The sequence below is a fragment of the Cornus florida genome, unplaced genomic scaffold (genome assembly GCF_030987335.1).
Source record: "Cornus florida cultivar Cherokee Brave unplaced genomic scaffold, ASM3098733v1 CherokeeBrave_3.0.0_Hap2_Chr11, whole genome shotgun sequence".
In the NCBI taxonomy this organism is placed as follows: Eukaryota; Viridiplantae; Streptophyta; class Magnoliopsida; order Cornales; family Cornaceae; genus Cornus; species Cornus florida.
In genome coordinates, this window is record NW_026775581.1 from 88,603,928 (window position 1) to 88,627,911 (window position 23,984).

A 23,984-nucleotide genomic window follows, 5' to 3' on the forward strand; every position below is an offset into this window, starting at 1 on the left:
TTGATTGGAATTTGGAAGCAATCAAAGTTGTTGTATCTCTTCTTTGACAGTTCCATGTGAGACATTCCATCAATCTCTATCATTAGGTTTTGGGATTGAAAAACATATTCCCTCTTTTACCAACTCAGTGTTGGCTTCTCTAATCATTTACAAAATTATATAGAATGTAATAATAGTCTTGAATCTGTTAAAACATTTTTATGATGCACAAAGAAAATTGTTACTTTTGTTGAACAGTTAGATAAGTTCAATGATTGTGTGATTAAATTGTTTTTTTTTTTTTTTTTTTTTTTATATATTTTTTTATATTATGCTTTTGGATGCCATATGTTCAAGTTCAATATTTTGAAAGCCCATTGTGAAGAGCGAGCCCTCTTAGTTGTTGTGGCATGGTTTATTGGTCCTTATGATTATAATTCTTGTGTATATTTGATGTGAGATCTATATCTGGTATAAATAGTGTGTAAGGATTATAAATTCATATATATAGTATATTGTAAAAATAAAAGATTGAAAGAGACTGGTGAATAGGTGTGCAAATATGCGGATTTGGGCAATTCCATTCAATTCAATAATTCTGTCACATTGTCTTCCTTTTGTTATCCCCTTGCTGTCACACAAGGGGTCAAGGCTGCCCAGCTGTGGAGAATAGAGATGGACAGCTGGAGAGTGAAAGGACTATAATGACCTCACAGATTCCATGTATTTTCAAATTACATCCGCTGATCTCGGGCTGAAAAGACGACCATTGTTGTACATACGTTCTAGAGTATTCCAGGTGTTACTCTGTCCTTGTTTGGCACTAAATTGCGCCAGTTGGCTCTTATGCACACCACACACGGAATTTTCACATTTTTGCAATGCGGGCTTGATACAATGATACCACCTCAAGGTTCCAACGGAGATTATTTGTCGGTGCCATGTTGAGCGCTCCTTTCGAAGGCATTTCGATATGTCATCCTATTATAAAAAACATATTAACAATTAGATGTATTTTTAGTTTTTATAATGGGGACGAACTGTGAGAGGGGAGGGAAATAGTGAGAGACATATGTCTTTATAATTGTTAATATGTTTTGAAATTAATGGGGACGAACCGTGAGAGGGGAGGGAAATAGTGAAATTTTGTAAGTATATGTATTAAAATGAAGAAATTAGTGGGGTATATTATAATACTAAAAAATAAAAAACATTGTGGACAGCCCCGGGTTTGTGCCTGCTAGTCTATCTTATTGTTGTGATTTGTGAAGTACTAACGAATAAAGACTAGTATTATTACTGTATTTTTTTATTACATTATTTACTAAATACTTGTAATTTTTTATAATTATTTTTGTATATGTATTAAGGAACTGCTTTCACACTATATTACAAATAAAATGGCTATTTGTGGTGGTCCCTTTGGTCTTTTCCCCAATTGTGTTTCTTGTGACGAAGGTATGGTCACGAGTTTGGTGAGGGAGACGTTAGACGAGGCGCCACTGTGCCAGGCTCAAAGCTCTTGTGTTGGGACCATTTGACATTTATGACGCAACATGACTTTAATTTTACAAGTACCCCCTCCCAATGACTTCAATTTTACAAGTCAATTGGAAAAACACACGCACATACACACACAATCACAACCACAAACATCATTGCCACCATTTATGCTCCATCTTTATTGTTATTCATTTAAGAAAATGATTCTACCACCTGTTGAAGTATGACATTTCTTGACGAATTTATTCAAAAAAGTTAAAAAAAAATAAAAAAAAAAAAATTCTACTTATTGTTTATAAAACAACACATTCAAGAAAATTATTTAATCAGAAATTATCTATATCGATGAGTAAAAAAAAAAAATCCACTTTAAATATAGGAGGAATTGCAAAAAACTCTTCTAAACTATTACTTATTTGTAAAATACACCCTTTATGAATACTTTTAGCGAGAAACCCCTCAACTATATTGAGGGGGTATTTTAACTTAACGCGTGTAATAATTTTTTGGGACAATTTTTTGGACCAAATTACCCCTCCCCTCAACATTGTGGATTGGGTCATTGTTCAGTCCTCCATTAAATCTGGTGAAGTTCAATCCTTCCTTCTTCTCCATTCACATTCACGCCACGACTGTTTAAGAACTGGATACCTCTGCAAACATCTTCCTTGGATGTGTTTAATTTCATCTACCTTGCATGTTTGTAAAATAATGACTTCAATTTTACAAGTCAATTGGAAAAACACACGCACATACACACACAATCACAACCACAAACATCATTGCCACCATTTATGCTCCATCTTTATTGTTATTCATTTAAGAAAATGATTCTACCACCTGTTGAAGTATGACATTTCTTGACGAATTTATTCAAAAAAGTTAAAAAAAAATAAATAAAAAAAAAATTCTACTTATTGTTTATAAAACAACACATTCAAGAAAATTATTTAATCAGAAATTATCTATATCGATGAGTAAAAAAAAAAAATCCACTTTAAATATAGGAGGAATTGCAAAAAACTCTTCTAAACTATTACTTATTTGTAAAATACACCCTCTATGAATACTTTTAGCGAGAAACCCCTCAACTATATTGAGGGGGTATTTTAACTTAACGCGTGTAATAATTTTTTGGGACAATTTTTTGGACCAAATTACCCCTCCCCTCAACATTGTGGATTGGGTCATTGTTCAGTCCTCCATTAAATCTGGTGAAGTTCAATCCTTCCTTCTTCTCCATTCACATTCACGCCACGACTGTTTAAGAACTGGATACCTCTGCAAACATCTTCCTTGGATGTGTTTAATTTCATCTACCTTGCATGTTTGTAAAATAATGACTTCAATTTTACAAGTCAATTGGAAAAACACACGCACATACACACACAATCACAACCACAAACATCATTGCCACCATTTATGCTCCATCTTTATTGTTATTCATTTAAGAAAATGATTCTACCACCTGTTGAAGTATGACATTTCTTGACGAATTTATTCAAAAAAGTTAAAAAAAAATAAAAAAAAAAAATTCTACTTATTGTTTATAAAACAACACATTCAAGAAAATTATTTAATCAGAAATTATCTATATCGATGAGTAAAAAAAAAAAATCCACTTTAAATATAGGAGGAATTGCAAAAAACTCTTCTAAACTATTACTTATTTGTAAAATACACCCTTTATGAATACTTTTAGCGAGAAACCCCTCAACTATATTGAGGGGGTATTTTAACTTAACGCGTGTAATAATTTTTTGGGACAATTTTTTGGACTAAATTACCCCTCCCCTCAACATTGTGGATTGGGTCATTGTTCAGTCCTCCATTAAATCTGGTGAAGTTCAATCCTTCCTTCTTCTCCATTCACATTCACGCCACGACTGTTTAAGAACTGGATACCTCTGCAAACATCTTCCTTGGATGTGTTTAATTTCATCTACCTTGCATGTTTGTCAAATCAGTCTCCGTTTTCTTCAATTTTTTTTGTTTACTTACCCAGTTGCTGCAATGCTCCTGCACAGTATCCGAATTTTCTCAATTGCTGCCTTCATTTGCATTTTTCTTGTGCTGCCATTGAATTATTTTGGGAAAGAGATGCAACAGAAGTTAATCCCTTCAGAGTCACTGGACGTATTCACCATTGGGAATGTCAAAGAATGATCAAAATGGTACGAATTTCATCAAAATCAAGTGCTAGATTAACTACTTGGAACTTCAAGAAGTTTCAGATGCTGTAGCCTTCCATACTCTATTTATATTAAAAATAAAAAGAACAGAAAAAAGCAGATTTTTGTTCCATTCCATTACATATTCAACCACAGCTTATTATAATGCGAACTCAAAGAAGTAATGAACTTATTGACATAACATGTTAAAACTATCTGCTTATCAATTGTTTTTCCTCTCTTTGTCTCTCTCTTTTATTTATTTATTTATCTTGCTTTACATTGTCCTCACTTTCATCATACATTGTCCTCACTTTTATCTTGTTAAACACTCTCTTGAATTTGGGTTTCAAACCCTCTGTTTAATTCAAACCCGTTTGTTGCTGATCAACTGTTTCTTCACCTGCAAATGCTTCTTTTGGAAATTCTTTGATTTTTCGGGGACAATATGTAATTTTTACACAATGACACATTATACACACACACACACACAAAGAGAAAGAAAGGATAGGTCGGGCAAGATTCATTTATTTATTTATTTTATTTTTTATCATAAGGATGCAAAGAAGATGAATAGTGTTTGTATTTGTGTATATATATGTGTGTGTGTGTGTGTGGGTTCTATGGGGTTCCAAGTTGACACCAACAGTATTCCTTGTTGGGTAGGTGGGGATGATCCATCATCCTAGTTTTGTTTTGGGTGCAACAGTAAAGGGAGAGAGGTTACGTTTGCAATAAATTTATATTTTTAAGATGCGAAGAAGAAGATAAATAGTGTTTTTTTTAATTCCCCAACTTTTTCTCCCAACACCACCACAACCGCCCCCAACTTTTTCTCTCTCCATACCAGCACTGCAACATTTCTCTCATCTATTATCGAAATCTTACTGCAGCACCATAATGAACAGAGAGGGGGAGTGGCTTGGCCGTATTTGCCAAATTCGCAGGTTTTTTCATGACCCAATCCACAATGTTGAGAGGTAATTTGGTCCAAAAAATTACCTAAAAAAATAATTACAAAGTGTTAAGTTAAAATACTCCTGTCAGTATAGTTGAGGGGGGTTTCTTGCTAAAAAAATTCATAAGTAGTGTTTTTTACAAGTGAGAGATAGTCAAGGAGAATTTTTTGCAATTCGCCCTTAAATATATTGACAGTAGAATATTATCAAAGGGTAAAAAAATTAATTATCAAATAGACGCGCGCGCGCCGGGGGGGGGGGTTGAATAGGTTTGTCTCCTGCTCACCAGTGTGCCTGAAATCTTTTCTGATTGAATATAAATTTGGTAGTGCCTAAAATCTTTTCTGATTGAATATAAATTTGGTATCAAATCTCATATTGACTGAAGAGAGAATTTGGTACCACCACCATGCTAGTAGCCTAATAGTACCAAGTCTTTACTTCTCAAAGAGAGGTCATGGGTTCGAGTTTCAGTGGAGGCAGGGGTGGCAATTCGTATTCGTGGGTTATGTTCGTGTCGTGTCAATGTAAGTTTATTCAACAGGTAAACGTATTAACCCGTTTAATGACATGTTTATCAAAACGAGACATTTAATATTTAATCAAATACTAAATAATAGAAAAAAATTGACATAAAATATTCAAAAAAAAAAAAAAAAAATCATAAAATTTATGTTGAAATGACTTAACTATCCATAGTAATTAGGTTTAAATAGGTAACATATTACATATGTTATATTCACGATTATAACATATTGAGTTAAATGGGTCATAAACGTGTTACATGGGTTGAACCCCTCAACTCTAACCCAATACGGTTAAGTAAACGGGTTAATCGTGTCGACCCTTTTATGACCCAAACCCGTTTATGCCAAATTCAAACTTTTTTAACTCGTCTCGTGTCATAATTTGCCACCCCTAGAGGCATGTGTGTGACCAACTAGAAAGAAAAAAAAAAAAAAAAAAAAAAAAAGGAGGAGAGAATTTGGTAATGTTTTTGCCGCATGGGCTTGGTGATGGTGGTAAGATAAGGGACTGGGTTCTAATATGTCCCGGTTTTGAGCTCTAACACACCTCCATTATAACCTTTGATTTAACCGGTACTGTCGTTGTGGGGCCAATTACAACACCCTCGATTTATAGTTTGGGATAAATCCAAAAGGCCTTACCCAAAGGAGTTTCAGGTTTCAAATAAAAATAATAATAATAATTTGACAATGTTTGGGTAACTTTAGAACCAAAGAGAGATAATTATGCTAGTCATGGGCTATAATGATTGTCACAGTCTGGAAAAGGAAGTGATTACGCAATTCTAAGGAAATTTACATTTGCACGTATCAATCAAAACACAAAAAAGTTTTATTATAACACTTTTTTGCAAAGATTATAGAACAAAAAATCTTAGGATTTTATGACAAAAAAACAGTTCTATAACAAGTTTGAAATTTAGTTGTGGTTGACTTTTTCAATTATGAATGTACATTACTTTCTTGTATTCGTTCTTAAAATATCAAAACAATATAAAAGTGCTAAACCACAAAATTTGCCAGTTTTCTTATCACACGTGTCAGCCCATATGCTTGATGGCACAAAATTTCCATGCACTCAGAGGTAAGGATAGCAAGATAATTGTCCACACTGTACTCTCCTTCCCTCTATATATCGGCCTCAACCACACTTTCACCTCTTCCTCATAAAACACCTCCCTCTCTCCCCCATTCTCTGTGAATTCCTCACTTTTCAGACTCACTGAGTCATGGCTCTCACACGTGCCATGCTTGCGGTAACCTTGTCACTCGCTCTCGTGGCATCATCATCACTTGCTCAATCTCCCACATATGCACCAACAGCCACCCCCATGCCTCCCACCGCCACTGCAACGCCACCTCCAATGGCCGCGAGCCCACCACCCATGGCTGCACCGCCTCCAACTACAATGCCCCCGTCGACAAGTGCTGTACCCCCCACCATGTCACCACCACCTACGATGACACCACCACCTACGATGACACCACCACCAATGATGATGACACCACCAACGATGACACCAACCATGTCCCCTCCAACCATGACCCCTAGCCCCTCCATAAGTTCCCCACCTGCACCCGCTATGCCAATGCCACCAATGAGCCCTCCTCCATCCCCAGGGCCTTCAATGAGCCCTCCTCCATCCCCAGGGCCTTCTTCGGGAGAGACACCGGCGCCCTCAACTCCTGGCTCAGGAGGCTTCATGAGTGGAAGTAGCATGGCCATGCTAGCTTTGTTCGGAGGACTTGCGATCCTTGTTTAAGATAGCTAGCGGTCATTGATTCAAAACTTTTACTTAAATTTGCTGTAGATTTATATAATTATTTGTGTATTCTTTTTTTCTTACTTCCATGGTTTCTCTCTTTAATTCTCTTTCATTTCCATTTTCATGGTTGATTTTTGGAGCTCCATTTGTGATTTGTGATGAAGACAAGGATGGTTGGAGATTTTTCAAATGTTACATCTCTTTTGTAGCATTTTGACCTTAGTTGAATAAGAAAGACTTTGTGATTCTTGTTTTTTTTTTGTTTGATCAATTGCTATATATCTATTTGTGTGTGTCTGATACAAATTTATCTTTTCAGTTCTAGACCACTTAAAACCAAATTGTTATCTTAGTTTTTTGTTTTTATTGACTCATTTGGCACATTAACTATGCTAACAAATTAAAACTATGTTGAACCACCAATGAGAGCTACTAGCCACACACACACACAAAATAAAGTAGGCATAAGGGTAGTTGGGAGTTGAGGGGGATATAGATGGAGGAGTGATGAGTGGATGTAATAGGGATAGTGGGGAGTGGAGAATGAGAGGAACAAAAAGTTAGGTGCAATGCAAGCTGGAGAGGAAAATTATGTGGATGAAAGGAAGGGTGGGAGTATATATATGCCTTTTGGACATGAGGAGGTGTCCTTTGGACTTTTCTGTGTGTGTGTGTGTGTGTTTGTGAGAGAGAGAGAGAGAGAGAGAGAGAGAGAAGATTAAAGGAGGAGGATGCTTTTAAGTGGTGGAGGGCTGAGTTGAGGATGGTTGGTAGTGGTGGGGTTAATCTGAGACAAAGGAAGATGAGCAAGACAGTGATATGCACATGGTGTGTTAACCCACAAAAGAGAGAGAGAGCCAAAAATTCTGACCTATATTTTATCGCAACATTAAATAACACACTTAACATTCCATTAAACATCTTGAGACACATAGTGATCTTTGTGAGACACATGATGATCAACCCCATCTCCTCCTAGAACCCTAAAAGCTTTCTACTTTCTAGTCAACTTTGAGTCTACCCAATGTTTAAAGTAATAAGAGCAGCTTCAACATTAATGAGTGATAGACACACTATAGTTATGAACCACCTGCAAATATATAATATTTAGTTCAACTAACAAGTCATGAATCATGATACACCATTAAAGAGTCTCTAAATGATAAATACTATGCAAGTAAGTTGGCATGTTGTGGTTGGCAACTGCTTGAACTGGTAAAAGAATTGATGCATTATATTTTTATTCTCTGGGGCCAAAGTTAAAAGGTTGTCTTTTCATGACATGTGATATAAAAAAAGGCATTGGATTCCATTTTAAAGGGTCCTAATGAGAATCAACAAACAACAGCTTTTTATCTTTGCCTTTTCTCTCTACAAGGACTGATAACTAAGTTGCATGCATGATTTGTGAATCTTCCACTTGCTAACCACTTTAATATAATCAGTAACTTTTTACTAAGCAGTCCCAAGTTAATTTGCAATTCTCTAAATTCTACAACATTACCTCTCTTTTTCCTATTTTAATTAAGTCATTTGTTTTCTTGGACTCAAGTATGGATCTGCTGTGTGTACTTGTCAAAAAAAGTACGGATCTGCTTTGTGGTTAACAATTAATATTTCACAATTTCTAAAAAATTTACTAATAATTTTTTATTCAAAACAATTGATAGTTAATAGTTGATTGCCCTTGTAGTTAACCTAAATGTGCTGATTTCTCAAGGAGACTATTTTTTTATTTAAATTTTCCCTAGCAAATTTAGGGATAGGAGACTCGAACACGAGCACACCTGCTCAGAGAGCTGGGCGCTCTACCAACTAGGCCACTGGTAATGCCCTCTCTAGTAGTCTATTTAATATATTTATTTTTGAATCATTTTATAAATGTCCTTGTAAGACCAAGCATCTTACAAACCAAGGTACAATTTATTAGGACATCTAAAAGGGCAAGCCTAAAAATCTCATCTTGATTGCAAGCCCAATTTCACCCTACCCTTTGTTCAACCCATATCCTTGAAACAGAGAACTGCCACCACACAACAATAGTGCAAAGGATACATGTATCAAGGAAAATGGTTAGCAGCAGTCACTGCCAAATAAACATGCATTCTGCTTCACTTTTGAACAGTTGAAGACTTGAGGTTAAAACAAGTATTGAAACTTGATTGAAACAAAGAAAAGCTAAAAAAAAGAGAGAAAAAAAAAACCCTAAACTGGAATGTTGAATTACCTCATGGACAAGTCCATTTCAACATCTAGAGCTCCATATCCAAATGCTTGGTTCTTTCCATAATGAATCTCTTTGAAGTTGAGGTAATCTGGGTTTCTGGGTTCCTACTTCCGCAGTATTTTCTTTTGCTAAATAACCTTTGATCCCTCACCATGATTCTATCACTTGAAAGTTGTATGAGCAGTATAGTTGTATAATCTATCTTTTCCTCTGTTTTCTACGACACTCGTAGCAATCAGTACATGGAGACTTATTTCTTCTTGAGTTGGCTTGGAGCTTGCTGGGTGGGATTTTCAGGTCTTCCACTAATATCCCGCGAAGCTTCTCATTTTCCTCCATAAGCTCCTCGATGACTTGCTGGTGTTTCAACACCTGGAAGTACATGGAATTTCATGTTTCAACAAATTTCAATTGAACAAAATACGGATTAACAAAAATCCTCCTGGGACTCTTATGGAAATAACCTCACTTTAATTAATTGGTCTGAAATTTAGTGAAAGAATATTTTTATGAGTTACATCAGTGAAAGAAGGATAACAAAGATGTAACATACCATCTGAAGCACGTTATTTTCTGACTGCAAGCGCCCAGCCTGCAATAGTAAACACCAATAATTTAGCATTTCATTTAATATTACACTTCATGATATTAACTTAAATAAACCAAAAAAAGGAGGGAAAAAAATAGGAAAACTTTCGAGTATTTTTATCCCATTGTGTTGCATATGATAATTGAGCATGATACTTAAAACTAAAATGGTATTTTACAAGTATGCTGACATGGAATCGTTTTACGTTGTCCATGAAATACAAATACGCAGCCATTCGAGTTCCAAATATTCTAATCAAATTGTTCAAGGAAATATCTAAATATAAGCAACATAAATGAATTTAAAAATGGCACTTCGGCAAAACAAACATGACAACATAATAAAGGTGGCAGCAAGCCTAGCAGGTAAAGTCTCTATGCAGTCATATCAAGACCTGGGACCGAGTCCTGCGGTTAAGGGGTTATTGGTAGGTGAAGGCCCACCATGCATTTTGTAGCCAAAGCTATTGGACCAAAAAATATCACAGCAAAATTGTAATCCCAAGTAAAAGCACGCTTCATCTGTTTCATGGAATGATTGGACAAGTGGAAGTTTCTGAAGTAAAGCACCACAACTTTGAAGGGAAAATCCAGGTTTGAAGTTAACATAAGTCTAAGCAACTAACAGAACTAATTAAAATCTGAGATCATGGTTTCTGAATCCCAATGTGAGGAGGATGTGATGGTAACAAATTTCAAACATCCGCAAAATGGTAATCGAACCAAAAAGTTCCATATGGATAGTTTTTATTTCTCCAAATGCAGTTTTCTCTTAATAGAGAAGATGATACGAAAGTAGGTAACAACTAGCATAACTGGTAAGTCTGTAGGTAGTTATAACAGATAATCAATTCTTTCCTTTATCTGACTTACTGTTAAAAAAAATCTTTCCTTTATCTGAGTTGGGGATACGGTAAGATAGAGGACTACACTCCATTAAAGTAGCCCATCCACAAATTAGAAAAAGAAAAATAAGATGTGCATGTCTATTAACAAAGAACAGTAGGTCTAGACTTATTTACTGCTCCTGCAACTTCTAGAGCTTCTAAAACCAATCAAGACTTGAATCAAAAACTTCTCAAAGCAACTAATGGCATGTTTTTTAAAGGTTGCGCAAGAAAGAGTGAATAAATTGTATTTACTAGAAAATTTTAACCTGACAACCATGCACTAGCCAAAATCTATGCATATAACATAAGACAAATATTCCATCTGAAATCAGAGTAGTGATAGAAACAGATATCTAGTCTCGTAAAGGCATAAGCAGTAACAAACGGCAGAAGCTTCCATGTGAAACTTGAGCACAATGCCGAGAAATGGAGTTCTAGACCTCTCAAAGCAGTTAAAATAACCTGCAAAATTTCTACAAAGCACCAAATGGAAAAACACGTATGCTTTGTCACATACCAGCTTGCTTAGTGCGCTGTCATCATCTTTCAAAATTGGATTCTGCATAAAACTGCCAATAACCTTTTCTGTTCGGCTTCCATATGAAGATTCTGGATAAGGGCTTTTTGATTCAAAATTTTCATAAGTAGAACCTGCATTTGAGTTTCCATCTTTCGCCAAGCCTTGAGATGTGTGGTCCTCTACTTTTGTTGCTGACTGCATAATACTTCCAATTGGATTATGGTTGGAGGGGTCATTTATCATGCTCATACCACCTTGCAGCGATGCTGGAAGGATGCCTTGACCGAGGGATGAGTTGGAAGAAATTCCAAACTTCATCATCATCTTTGTAACTGCTTGCTTTATGGTGATTCAATTTTAGATACATGAAAATGAAACCATAGCAGGTAATATAAATGTGATAAAAAGAAATGCTACGTACTACGAGGCAAGATTGAATTTGATTCACCACCCCAGGCTTCACAGCAAGACCTGCCAAGTGAACATATATGTTTTAGCTGTTAACATTCAGAATGTTAGATGTATTAGTGTTAGAGCATCTGATGCAGAAGAGAATTGAAAAGAATAGAACACAATTAAAGTAAAACCTAATCAATCGCTATTAAAAAGAAATGTCTAAAATTAAGGAAAATCCCTTAAGTCTATCTAAAACTTAGGTCTAAAAATTAATCCCTTGAGTCAACACAAAAAAATAAGTGCGCATGGCATGTTGCGCTTGGGCTCCATCATGATCTAGTCCAATTCTACAAGGGTTAGATAATTATTAGGAAATTTCTGGCATACATATAATAACACAAATGGATATTACAACATCAATATCATACATAAGACTCAAACAACATTCATTACTTCATCATACATACCAACCCCAAAACCATGGCCAAAACCAACTCCACATCCAATGCCAGCTTCAATATTCTTTGCTCCCAACTTCCTCAACTAAAATTGGAAAAAAGATAGTAACAAAGAGTAAGTTTTGAGGAGTCATAAAATTTAATTACAACATAAAAAACAATAATTCCACAAAAAACCCAGAGAACTAACATACGGAGGCATTAACATGTCCAGCGACACCAGATAAGGCAGATGTTGCACCTCCGGTAGCACTCATAACTTGGTTCAGTACTGGTATTGCACCTAATACATAATTTAAATCAAAATGAAAATATAAATAACATCATGTAAGCTTCTGGTGAATAGGTCTCTTTTTTTTTTTTATAAGTCTTCTGGTGAATAGTTGTCTTAATGAAGAAAAAACAACAACCTGAGCAACCCACTCACCATATCCAACTGACATATTCATAAATAAAATAATAATTACAAGGAAAAAAGTAGCTTTCCATTCCTTTATCTTGCAACAAAAATTTCATCAATAATCACAGCGTTGATGGAAAATATAAAACTAGATGAAGCAATAAAAGCTTTGAAATTCAATAAACAGACAATACCCATAATATTGAAAAAGGTCGAAGCTCCAGGGGCTCAAACTCATGGCACCTTATGTGGTATGATCACAAAATAGTATGACTATCAATGATACACCTTATTGCACAACTACTTTGGCTTGACTACATGAACTCAGTTATAACTTTCAACCTGATCCAGGGCTACATATTGGTCTTCTAAACCACCTCGACAAACATTCTTTTTGGTCTCCCTCTGTCCTTTTAGCCTTTTCAACTTAGTTCATGATAACTACTCACAAGTGCCACACTGGTCGTCCTCACTACAAGTCAAAGAAACCATTTTGAACGACATTCTCTCATCTCATCTTGGATCAATGCTATTTTCTTATGAATACTATCATTTCTCTTTCTATTTTTTAATGAGTATATCCACTCAACCAGTTCAACAACCTTGTCCCAGTTACATTTACCAAGTCAATTCTTATGACCATAAAGCCTAGCTACATAGCTGTTATATAAAAATTCTCCTTTGGAATTATTAACAGCTATTCAATAATTTAGAACACTCCATCAAACGATAAGTTTGCCAGAATACTCCACCTTGTCCTCAACTCATTGTTTGAGAAATTCAGTCTGATAAGTATGTTGCCCCAAGTCACATGCAACCAGCTTTTAAGATACATGCATTGTGTTATTCAGGAAAATATTCCAGTGATACGAGATCAATGAAACCCAACCACAATTTACCCTCAACATTAGTCGTACAAATAGGCAACAAATACACTTACAACTTGTTGGGTTACATTAGTCTAAATGTGTATAAGTCATTAGTTTTATATAACTTATATAAAATAGTATTCACGATCGAAGTTGACATGTACTAAAAACTTTATGAAGTACATGCATCAAATCTAATAAGTTAAAAAATAATATATATATATATATATATATATAGCTATTTTGTGTGCATTTGGGCATTCTATTATATTTCACCGACTTTCAAGTTCTTTGAACCCATTCCTTCGTCTAGTGCTTTTCAGCCCCTCCGTCATTCTATAATTCAAGCTCCAAAAACAACTGCTTGGCTTTCTATGTATTTTCCTTTATCAAATCTAGGGATTTATCTTTCTTAAACTACCTCCTTGATTAGATTTAAGCCCTATGGTGCCTTCATCTTTTTCTTGAAGGAAAAAAAAATATATATATATTTTATGATGTTCACTGTACCCCCGGCTCCATCACTGCTACAAAGAATTGATGCATAGAAATGTATGCCCTCTCACAAGTATTCATGATCTGTGGCAATGGGTTCAAATTTCTCAAACAACCATATTCTCAAAATAAATTGATATATGGAAACAAGCTTTCATAGATTAAATGATGTATATAATAACTTACAACGATCATTAATCTGTCTGATAATGAACCCATGGTGCCGTAATGTAAACCAAATGTTAAAACTTTAAAGATTGCTCATCTAGTTCTTGATTATTCCAACCAAACAGTAATTAACACGAAATTACATACATTCAATTCACAAAATTTGAAAATGCATATACATTTTCTAGCTAAAATTAAACACAGATACAATAAAGAAGTGCGACACAATAGAGCACATAATCATTAGCGGCTGAATTTAGGGGTTTCCCCATTTTTGGGTCTGATAATCAGTTTAAGTTCATATAGATAAAGATTTATACATATATACACATTATATATATATATATAGAGAGAGAGAGAGAGGGAGTATAAAGGTAATACCTAAATTCAAAGGACGACCAACACCGATACCAAGACCACAGCCGATGCCGAATCCGGTAAATACCTGACCCACTTTGAAAGTAAATGGATTCTCTATTCTCATTCTCTGTTTAGTAACAATCATAGTAGTGCCACTACCACTAATGTTATTCTCCATTCTTCAACCACAGCCCTCCTCTCTCTCTCTAAAACCCTAAAACCTCTCCGCACACCCTCTCTCTCTTAAAGCTCTTAAAGCCCACTTTTCTCTTCTCTTTCTGAAAGCTAAAGTACGACGATTTACAGTCGGGGAAGGGTCCTTGCACAAAGAAGACGCGTGGTGTAAGGTCGCGCGAGTCGTGAGTAGCTTTAATGGTTGAGAAACTAAATTACTAAATTAGCCCTACACTTTTTCCAAATGATATGGACATACCTTGTAGTCTTTGGGACTTAACCGCCGAGGAGATGTACCTACCCGTATTTCGTCAAATGAGACTAGTGGATGAGAATAATTTTTAGTCCACCTAATAATTCAACTCAAGAGGTACTTAATTACTTAGGTATGGTCACTCAACTTATCTTTGATAAAGTTTTTGAGTTAAGAATATAAAAGTTGCTTAGCGATGTGTTCAATTTTTGATTGTTGAAACCTGTATTATCTTGTCAAAAATATACACGGACTCTGTTTCTATTTGTGTAATACAAATTTAATTCGGGCTTATTCAAAGGTGAAACATTATCTTACAAACACGCAAAATTTATAAAAAAGAAAAATCTTACAAACATGCAAAATAATAAGCGCGTGCACAAGTTAAAAAATAAGCACACAAATTAAAATGAGTTCTACTTTCTTGATAAACATGCTCGTTTTTTGCACTTCACTTTGTTATTGAAGTAGTAAATTTAAATAGGCTCATTGAATATGGAGCATGCATTCTAGGATTAAGAATTTAGGATGTGGGCCTTTAAAATTAACTTCTAAGTTAAGAAAAATATTTTTTTTCATGAGTAATATATTAGGGTTAGGTTGTATAGTTCTTCCCTTTTTGTTAAGGTTTTGAAATAATAGAAGAATTAGGATTAAAAAAATATGTTAGGCTTATTTTTTGGGAGTTTGGTTTTTTTTTTTTTATTATTTAATTGAGGACTAAAAGGTTTAGGGATTAATAATTTTTGATATTCCAAATTTGCAGATTTCAATAGTTAATTATTTTGTAAATTTAAATGATATCTCAAAGACATTTAGGATATAAAAAAATAAATAAATAATTGAAAACGAAAGTATTAGATCAATTAGAAAGATTGATGGTTCGAAATATTATAGAGGTAAATAACATAATCGAATTGCATGAGAGCTAATGTAACAAATAATTTTACAATGAATTATGTATGTAACTGTGGTTTTATGATTTAAGTTCCAGCCAGCCACACACACACACGCACACACACACAGAGTGTGTGAGAAAAAAGAGAGCTAGAGAGAGTCAATATACATGAAATCACACATGATAAGTGGCAGATCATTCATTTATAAAACTAGGGCCAACAACCCTTAGAAAGCAATGTAAAACCAACTTAAACCCACATATTCAAACTGAACTAAAAGGGTGGTTATTATGACTATATTATATATGTATATGTCCACCAAAAACCCAATCAGATCTCCTTCTCATTAGGAATAGTTACAATTACATTCATTCCAGAAACACCCTCATCATGGGATGGAATTACCATAACAAGTCCTTCACCAGAAGCCGAATTAATCCAATATGAAAGTTGTTTAGGCTTATTCCCTGCATGAAAAGCAACTTCACTGGCTCCTAAATCATCCCAATTTGCACCAACGACTCCATTCACAACACTTGATGGCTTCTCAACTAGCCCTTGTTTGGAACATTTTCCAATCTTCAAATTTTCAGAGGCTAATTCTTTCACAAATAGAGAGAATTTCGAAGCCATTTTGACACTCAGCTCGCGCTCCACCTAGTCGATGCATAGCAATGCAACCGTCTTCTCCATATGTCGTTCATCATTCAAGTTGGAATTTTTAGTTGCAATTTTGAACATCATGCTTTGGCCACGGTCTTTAGAAGGGTTTGAGCCTATTATGTTGATGGGTGAACCACCACTTGGTTGGAGATTAGGGAGGTAAAATAGGGGTGTTTTGGGCATATCAGTTTTGGATACTATGTTCTTGTGAATATCAACCCATTTCTTGAGGAAACTTGTGATGACCAAAGGGTCTGCAACAAGAAGGCTGCAGCTAATCCCAATTGAGTATCCCCCACACTGGAAGTTAAGTCACCTGAAAAAACACAACTCCTCACTTATTGGCACATTAGATTATTCATCTATGAAAAGTTCTCAAAAATGAAAAATTATTTGCTATTTAGAGATACCGATTTTGTAGTATCCCAACCAATAACTACTTGTAATAGAGAGATACTGCATTGTCCGTGCTCTCACGGTATCCAAGACATTCACAATTGATATGGTCAAAAAAGTTACTGATTTGCAAAATGTTGCCCCAAGTGGACATTACTATTCACCAAAACTTGGAATGAAATTTACCTTACCTAGTACACATTATTTGTACATAATTAGTTTACTTACCTGAACATAACATAGTGGAGAGAACTGAGGATTTTGTTCATCAATGTCCTTCCAAAACACAAGCTCAGCCTCTGCCTCTTCTCTTGCCTTCAGCTCAAGAAACTCTGACAAGGTTTTCGGCATCCGTGCCTCGACCAATCTAATGCCACTGTCATTTGACACAACCTCGAGTTCTCCATTCCCTTCCTCCACACGGCGTAGCCTCCCGGCTAGTATTGGCTGCTGCAGCAATGCCATCCCTAGCGACTCCTTGGTCCATCCTGCCACCAACCAACCCAAATCCTCACCGGACTCCACCTCGTAGTATAGAATGATGTGATGGCACTGCCGGAAAATGCCGGAACCAAGAGGGCCTGCAACCGACACTCGGCGTGTCTGCCATGGATCGGTCACCTCCAATGGTGAAACAGACAGTGCGCCCTCAATGTGTGCTTTGGGGACCAAGTTGGTGGTGGTGCCATTGAGCATGCCACCTTGGGTAATTAACTTGAGAACAAGTTGCTCATTAGCAAACTACTTATAGAAGAAATCCTCCTCTAAAAAGTTTGCAAGATACATAAAATTAAATTAATGATTAAATACAAAATTGCCCTTATTTAATTTAATCATGCATTTCTTAACAGTTTTCCAACTTTTCCGGCATATTTAATTGAGGATTCTATCATGCATAGCAGGACTAGTATGCTGATATACCCAACTTCCTTCAGGAGTTGCACAAACAAATGGGAAATGACTTGGTTACACACAATTTAGTTATCTTTTTTGCCTTTTAATACACTGGTAATCAGACCAGAACTAATCTCTCTCAATGTTTATTTTAAAGTCATTTTTGCTTTCCTTTCAGAGACTAAGGTTATAGGGTGCTACCTACCAATGTTCCAAAAGGCAATATTTGTTTTCATATGGTGGGGGCACTTCTGGTTATTCATCATGGTAACATAAAAAAAAATACAAGGTTGGACGAACCCACAATATTATCCTATTCAAACACTATGAGAGAGATCATATTATCTGAACTAATACCCGTTGATTTGAAGTAAACTTACTTAGCTATCATTACCCCTTGTTTTTGTTTTTAAAAATTAATTTAGGCTTAACTATCTTTTGGTACCACCATTTGCATAAAGTGATTGTCCTCGTCTTTAGTGGATAATATTTTAGTTTTTATTTTTTTAACCTTGCAAGATACTCACACACTTATTTGTTCGGACTTAAATCACTGACCTTCTACTTTGAAAGACAAATAAATATCATTAGACGATAGATTAATAGATTTTGGTAAGATGCTTACATTTTAAAATACTACAATAGTGCCAGAATAATAGTAAAATAAATAATTTCTCACTTCAAAACTTCTAGTTTAGGCTAGTCCAAGCTTACAATTTAACATTTGGGCCTTAACCCTAGGCCCATAAGTAACCCTGTTGGATTTCAAACCCAATCTGCCTAGTTATTGGTGCAGCCATACCCATACGGGTATATTAGTAATTTCATGCATAACAGAATATAGACCCTTCAAAATCTTCCCGGGAAAAATCTCTTGGATACCAACCGTTGAAATCTACACCACTTGTTTCAAGCCCTCTTTCTCTCTCTCTCTCTCAAAATCAATACGAGTCACCATTGGCATCCATGGCTTCAACCTCTTCTACCCTTTTGCTTCTGAACTCTCCTCTCTCACCCACTTCTTCACTTCAACTCCAAACAAGAACAATTTCACAGACTCAATCTTGGTTTCCAATTCGAACCAGATCCAGACTCATCTGTCTATCGACCACCAATCCTCAATCCGATGTTCGAAAGGAAGATATAGTCGTCGTTGGGGCCGGAATTGCCGGATTGGCCACTGCAGTTTCACTACACAGGTCAGATTAAGCAAACCCTCAAAATTTTCAATGTTGATATGAACTTTGAATTGCTCAATTTGGGTTTTTTTTTGCTATTTTAAGGCTCGGAGTCCGGTCACTGGTGCTAGAGCAGTCGGAGTCACTTAGGTCCGGCGGAACGTCACTCACGCTGTTCAAGAATGGGTGGAGGGTATTGGATGCAATTGGAATTGGCAATCATCTGAGGCCCCAATTTCTTGAAATTGAAGGGTATGTTTTCTCATACTTTCAACTTTGAACTCTACTTATTTTAGCATATGTATTTATTGATCGTGAATCAATGGTGAGAATTAAGTTACCCAAGTGGCCATACCTTTCTTTTCCAATGTCATGCCAAAACCATTATCACTGTGCTTAAATGGGTGAGAGACTAAGTTCTTCAGCGACTCAAATATTTTCCACTGTTTTACATAATTACTCTCCAAACAAAAGCGATCCTTGTTTTTTTCTTAGGGTGGTTATTGTACCAAAATTTTTTTTTTTCACCACCTTCTTAACATCTATGTTAATTTAACTCGCTCCTATTGGGATGGGTTTGGAATCATTCTGAACGGCTTAGGGGCGAGCTTGGGAAAAGGGTTTATAACCCGCAAAGCCCCAAACCCGCCCTTATTAATAATTAATATATTAATAAATATTATTTTATTAGCTATAATTTTTCTTTTCTACTTCTTTTCTTATGATAATTTTAAATTTAACAACATTTTTGTTATTATGTGTCATTCCCCAAACATCATTTGGAAACCGTCCGAATAAAATCACCAAAAATCATTCAAAATCCACAAGGAATATATACATCAAGTCTTTAGAAGTCATAAATGAATTATATACAACAAGAGCATATAAATCACAAATTACGTTAATTTCTTCAAAATCAATTCACATAAGCATTTAAGCAAACACTAAGTGTACAAGACTAGATGGCCTTCCAACTATATGATTTCAGTCCCTTCAATTTCTATCCAAATGGTTATGAAAACCTACAAAATGGTAGGGTGAGACAAGATGTCGTAGTAGAAAATAACTATAACATGCATTGCTATGGGATTTCATAAACAAGGAGTATATATGCATATCATCATATAAATACCCAAGATAGCTTAAAAACTGAACAATGGATGCAAGAGAAGTTACTAGAATCAAAATAATCTAATCAGAGAACAAACTTTAGAGAGCAATTACAAAAGTTACAGCAGTTGTTTTCATGGCAACATCAAGAACTTGAAGGCACAAAATCAGCATAGCAACATAAGTTTTAATCCCTACCTTAAATTCGAAGGGAATGATCGAAATGAGTCTACGGTGGCGGTGGTCTTTCTTCTGCTTCTAAATGAAGCTTTTTCCTCTGCTTAATACTATGATATATATATATATATATATAGTACATTTGTGTGTGTGTGAGTAGCATTGTGTACGTTTGTTTTCTTCTCAAAATGACTAGCATATTGACACATGTAGACATACGTGTCTAGTGCTTAGTGTGTTGCTGGATAAACTAATTAATAATAATAAATGAAATATTTGGAAGTCTCCAGCAATAGTTCCTTCAGTTGATCCATAAAATGATACATATATATCATATAGAAACCAATTTACACACATTACATGTTGGCTGTCACCTATCCCACCAAAATCGGAGTCCCCACCACTAACTCAAATATATGGCTAAGTCTCCAAAAATAAGATTTCATAATTTCATACAAAATCCATTGAAACCCAAATCTTCAATAAAGGACTTAAAACTCTCAATTAATATGAACAAGAATCCAATTTTTATTTTATTTTATTTTATTTTATGAATACATCATAAACTTTTATTGAAGATGATGAAGGGATAGATACCGCAATGGAATTGTAATCAATTCCTTATGAATTTTGTGAGTTTGCTTGAAAACCAAAATATCTGATTGAATGTACATCATTAACTTATGTTAAATTCAATTTTGCTTCAAAACCGAACTATCTCATTGAAGTATGTTTGTCGTTACCTTACGTTAAACTCAATTCTTGGAATTGCATGGAGATCAAGAAAAGGTTGAATCCCCACACCACCTGTGGGGAGATCTAAAGAAAAATTTAAATAAACCTAAAAATATTGAGAATGCTTTTCTTCTTCTTCTTTTTTTCCATCAAAATATTATGAATGCTTAGTTTTATTATTTTACTGTATTTTTCCTTTTTCTGTTATTTTCTCAACTTTTTCATGGTATCAGCCGTGCAGGATGGTGGTAAAATCAGAAGATGGAAGGGATCTGCGCTCCTTTAGGTTCAAAGATGAAGATAAAAGGTAACAATTCTAGTTCTCTCAATGTTCTTGCTCACACTTCATCTCATGAAACTTCTCAATCACCAATTTAATTGATGGCACAGCCAAGAGGTGCGCGCTGTGGAGAGGAGAATACTTTTGGGAACACTTGCCGATCAACTTCCACCGGATTCCATCCGTTTTTCTTCAAAGCTGTTGAAGATTGAACGAACCGAATCCGGTGAAACTTTGCTGGAACTAACAGATGGGACACGTTTATCTGCCAAGGTCACTTCCTATACTTCTAATTTTTTGTGATAAAATAGCAATCACAGCTTAATCTAGACGTCTCAATCTGGAGCTTTGGTATCACTAGCTGCTTACTTGCTACATTTCAATTAAGTTCTAGAAAATTATCTCTTAAATCTGAAATCAGTAATACGTGGCCTTGCATTACCAAACTGTAGTCAAGTACTGCTAAATTGAAAGTCATTCTATGGTATATATGGTAGTCATATTTTTGCAGAGTATTAATTGAAATTTAATGAACGTTCTTATTTCAAAATCCTGATTTTCAACTTCACAACTTCGGACAGATTGTAATTGGTTGTGATGGAATCCGGTCTCCAGTGGCAAAGTGGATGGGGTTCTCTGAGCCTAAGTATGTAGGGCATTGTGCTTTCCGTGGACTTGGATTTTACCCGGATGGACAGCCATTCGGACCAAAAGTTGACTACATCTATGGAAGGGGTGTGCGTGCAGGATTTGTTCCGGTTTCTCCAACAAAAGTTTATTGGTTCATCTGCTTCAACAGTTCATCTCCAGGTCTGCTATAGTGCTATACCAAGTCCTAGACATGATAGTATATTGGATAGTTTTTGGGAAGCTTTTCATATATGTTACTACCTTTTACTGAACTTGTCCTAGTGCAGGTCCAAAGATCACTGATCCATCTGTGTTGAAGAAGCAAGCTGTGGAACTAGTACAAAAATGGCCCTCAGAGCTACTAAACATAATCGATACTACCCCAGATGACACAATCATTAGAACTCCCCTTGTAGACCGGTGGCTGTGGCCAACCATAAGCCCTCCGGCCTCAGCAGGCAGAGTTGTGCTGGTTGGTGATGCGTGGCACCCAATGACTCCCAACCTCGGCCAAGGTGCTTGTTGTGCATTAGAGGACGCCGTGGTTCTGGCAAGAAAGCTTGCTAGTGCACTCAATTCAGGACCTGCAACCGTGGAAGATGCTCTCAGCTCTTATGGAAGCGAAAGATGGCCTCGCATATTTCCTTTAACCATACGTGCAAACCTTGTTGGAACGCTTCTGCAATGGGATAATCCAGTGGTGTGTTCTGTTCGGAACAATGTTGTCATACCCAAGCTAGTTCAGGTTGGACCTTTATTGGAACATACAAATTTTGATTGTGAGCCTCTATAGTGTATACTCAGGTTTTAGATTACTGCAGGATGACTAGAAAGTTCGTGCCATCCTAATTGCCATTGGAACCCTTGTTTTTCTGCATTTTGACATACCTCTATAAGTTTGCTTGGTTCTACAAATACAAGTATATATCTTTACAATTATAACAATAGACATTTCGTATATGATTAAATTAGGTCTGTCTGAGCTTTCTATGTTGTAATAATACAGACCTTGCTTGTTGAGAGCATGTCTTTTGCTGGAATGAGCAACAATACAAATCACTTTGGCATAGGGAGCATAGGTTATAAGGTGGTCTGACCTGTGTGGAAGAGTGTAGTGAAATGTGCCAAAGCTTGTGAGGCATGATCATGAACATCTTTACATTAGTATATATATTAGAGTCCAGTGAAACATGCTGCAAGGAGATGACCATCTCTTAACCTAAATTTCAATTCAACCTCTTATTTATGCATTGTAACATATGTAATATATTGTAAGGGTCATGGTTTGTACAATTGTTAAAAAAGTAAAAATATCCGTTGACAAGCTTGACAAAGAAAGTAAGTTTTAGAGACAGTGTGACGAAGGTTAAGTCTGCATTCAGTCTACTACTTTCAATGCTGTCGATTATCGAAAATCACATTGAATAACAACCCTTTTTATTTTACCCAAATCATAAGCACGGGTATAGTTGCAATCATAAAATCATATATGTACATGTACTTTTCATGATGGAAAAAACACACGAGCTTTTGTAATCAAACTTGGAATATGACATTCTACTTTATTTAATAGTTCGTCGTATCGTCCGATCCGCGACCTTTTTTAAGTCCGATACGCAATTTGTATCGGCCAGTTTACACTGACTTTGTCTGAGTTCGTTTACACCGCGACTGTGACCGATATTACGAATCTTGATTTTAACTTTCACCTTACTAAGTCTAATAGGTGACGGGTAGAGAGTTGGGTGAGAGTAGAGAGAGAAGTCAGAATTGTTAATACAAAATCCACATAAATAAGAAAGTCCATACTATAATTACATAATCTTTGTCATCCCAACTAATTGCATTTTTCTAGTATACTCTCTATATATCTTCAAGTATTTCAACCAATTTGATTTGTCTAACCATAAAACGTAATCATCTTTGCTAATCAGTAATCAACCTTCTACCAAAATTCATTATATAATGCCATTATGCACTTCTAAAAATTAGAGAATTCTTCAATAACTTGTAATGCAACTATTAACTAATACCACAAGAATGATACATGTAGAAAATGCTAGAAAATTTTATGTTGGTAGCATACAAAATGTGATTATATGTGTGTGTATATTAAATATATAATTATTTCAATAATTAAAAGTGACGGAGTTAACTCTAACGAATTCGTCTAGTTGAAAAATACTTAGGTACTAATGCCTCATGAATAATGAAGCATCAAATTTAGTAAAAAAATAATAATAAATAAATAAATAAATAAATAAATAAGTGACGGAGTTCAATGATTTTTAATTACTTGATCTATTATTCTAACTGAAC

At 35.5% G+C, this 23,984-nt stretch overlaps 4 protein-coding genes across 5 annotated transcripts; 1 reads left to right on the plus strand and 3 right to left on the minus strand.

Moving 5' to 3' along the window:
* Nucleotides 1-5,953: 5,953 nt before the first annotated feature.
* On the minus strand, nucleotides 5,954-7,223 carry LOC132281159 (glycine-rich cell wall structural protein 1-like). The gene has a single exon (XM_059782889.1). It carries the CDS (start codon nucleotides 6,863-6,865, stop codon nucleotides 6,437-6,439), a length of 429 nt encoding a protein of 142 aa, XP_059638872.1. The 5' UTR covers nucleotides 6,866-7,223; the 3' UTR covers nucleotides 5,954-6,436.
* A 1,722-nt stretch (nucleotides 7,224-8,945) lies between these two features.
* Nucleotides 8,946-14,634, minus strand: LOC132281158 (uncharacterized). Its single transcript, XM_059782888.1, has 7 exons — nucleotides 14,298-14,634; nucleotides 12,179-12,267; nucleotides 11,994-12,069; nucleotides 11,552-11,601; nucleotides 11,128-11,469; nucleotides 9,686-9,724; nucleotides 8,946-9,504 (listed from the first exon to the last, which is right to left on the minus strand). The coding sequence occupies exons 1-7, from the start codon at nucleotides 14,452-14,454 to the stop codon at nucleotides 9,331-9,333; spliced, it is 927 nt and encodes a 308-aa protein (XP_059638871.1). The 5' UTR covers nucleotides 14,455-14,634; the 3' UTR covers nucleotides 8,946-9,330.
* Nucleotides 14,635-16,259: 1,625 nt separating this feature from the next.
* On the minus strand, nucleotides 16,260-17,357 carry LOC132281499 (hydroxycinnamoyltransferase). The gene is given in 2 exon segments (XM_059783199.1): nucleotides 16,260-16,581; nucleotides 16,873-17,357. Coding segments are annotated over 2 exon segments (807 nt in total).
* Nucleotides 17,358-18,422: 1,065 nt separating this feature from the next.
* On the plus strand, nucleotides 18,423-22,724 carry LOC132283146 (monooxygenase 2). Of its 2 annotated transcripts, XM_059785054.1 has the most exons (6): nucleotides 18,423-18,754; nucleotides 18,839-18,985; nucleotides 20,997-21,062; nucleotides 21,146-21,308; nucleotides 21,617-21,845; nucleotides 21,953-22,724. In XM_059785054.1, the coding sequence occupies exons 1-6, from the start codon at nucleotides 18,522-18,524 to the stop codon at nucleotides 22,456-22,458; spliced, it is 1,344 nt and encodes a 447-aa protein (XP_059641037.1). In that variant the 5' UTR covers nucleotides 18,423-18,521; the 3' UTR covers nucleotides 22,459-22,724. The 2 variants fall into 2 exon arrangements, with proteins under 2 accessions (XP_059641037.1, XP_059641038.1); XM_059785055.1 differs by lacking the exon at nucleotides 18,423-18,754 and having other exon boundaries at nucleotides 18,843-18,985; nucleotides 20,989-21,062.
* Nucleotides 22,725-23,984: the final 1,260 nt, after the last annotated feature.

Excerpts from the sequence above, each read along its gene's own strand:
- LOC132281159 (XM_059782889.1), bottom strand. The coding sequence starts at position 6,865 with ATGGCCATGCTACTTCCACTCATGAAGCCTCCTGAGCCAGGAGTTGAG.
- LOC132283146 (XM_059785054.1), top strand. The coding sequence starts at position 18,522 with ATGGCTTCAACCTCTTCTACCCTTTTGCTTCTGAACTCTCCTCTCTCA. Across the intron at positions 21,309-21,616 it reads GGACACGTTTATCTGCCAAG|ATTGTAATTGGTTGTGATGG; the intron begins GTCACTTCCTAT and ends AACTTCGGACAG. Across the intron at positions 21,846-21,952 it reads CTTCAACAGTTCATCTCCAG|GTCCAAAGATCACTGATCCA; the intron begins GTCTGCTATAGT and ends GTCCTAGTGCAG.
- LOC132281158 (XM_059782888.1), bottom strand. The coding sequence starts at position 14,454 with ATGGAGAATAACATTAGTGGTAGTGGCACTACTATGATTGTTACTAAA. Across the intron at positions 12,070-12,178 it reads CTGGACATGTTAATGCCTCC|TTGAGGAAGTTGGGAGCAAA; the intron begins GTATGTTAGTTC and ends TTCCAATTTTAG. Across the intron at positions 11,470-11,551 it reads AAATTCAATCTTGCCTCGTA|CAAGCAGTTACAAAGATGAT; the intron begins GTACGTAGCATT and ends ATCACCATAAAG.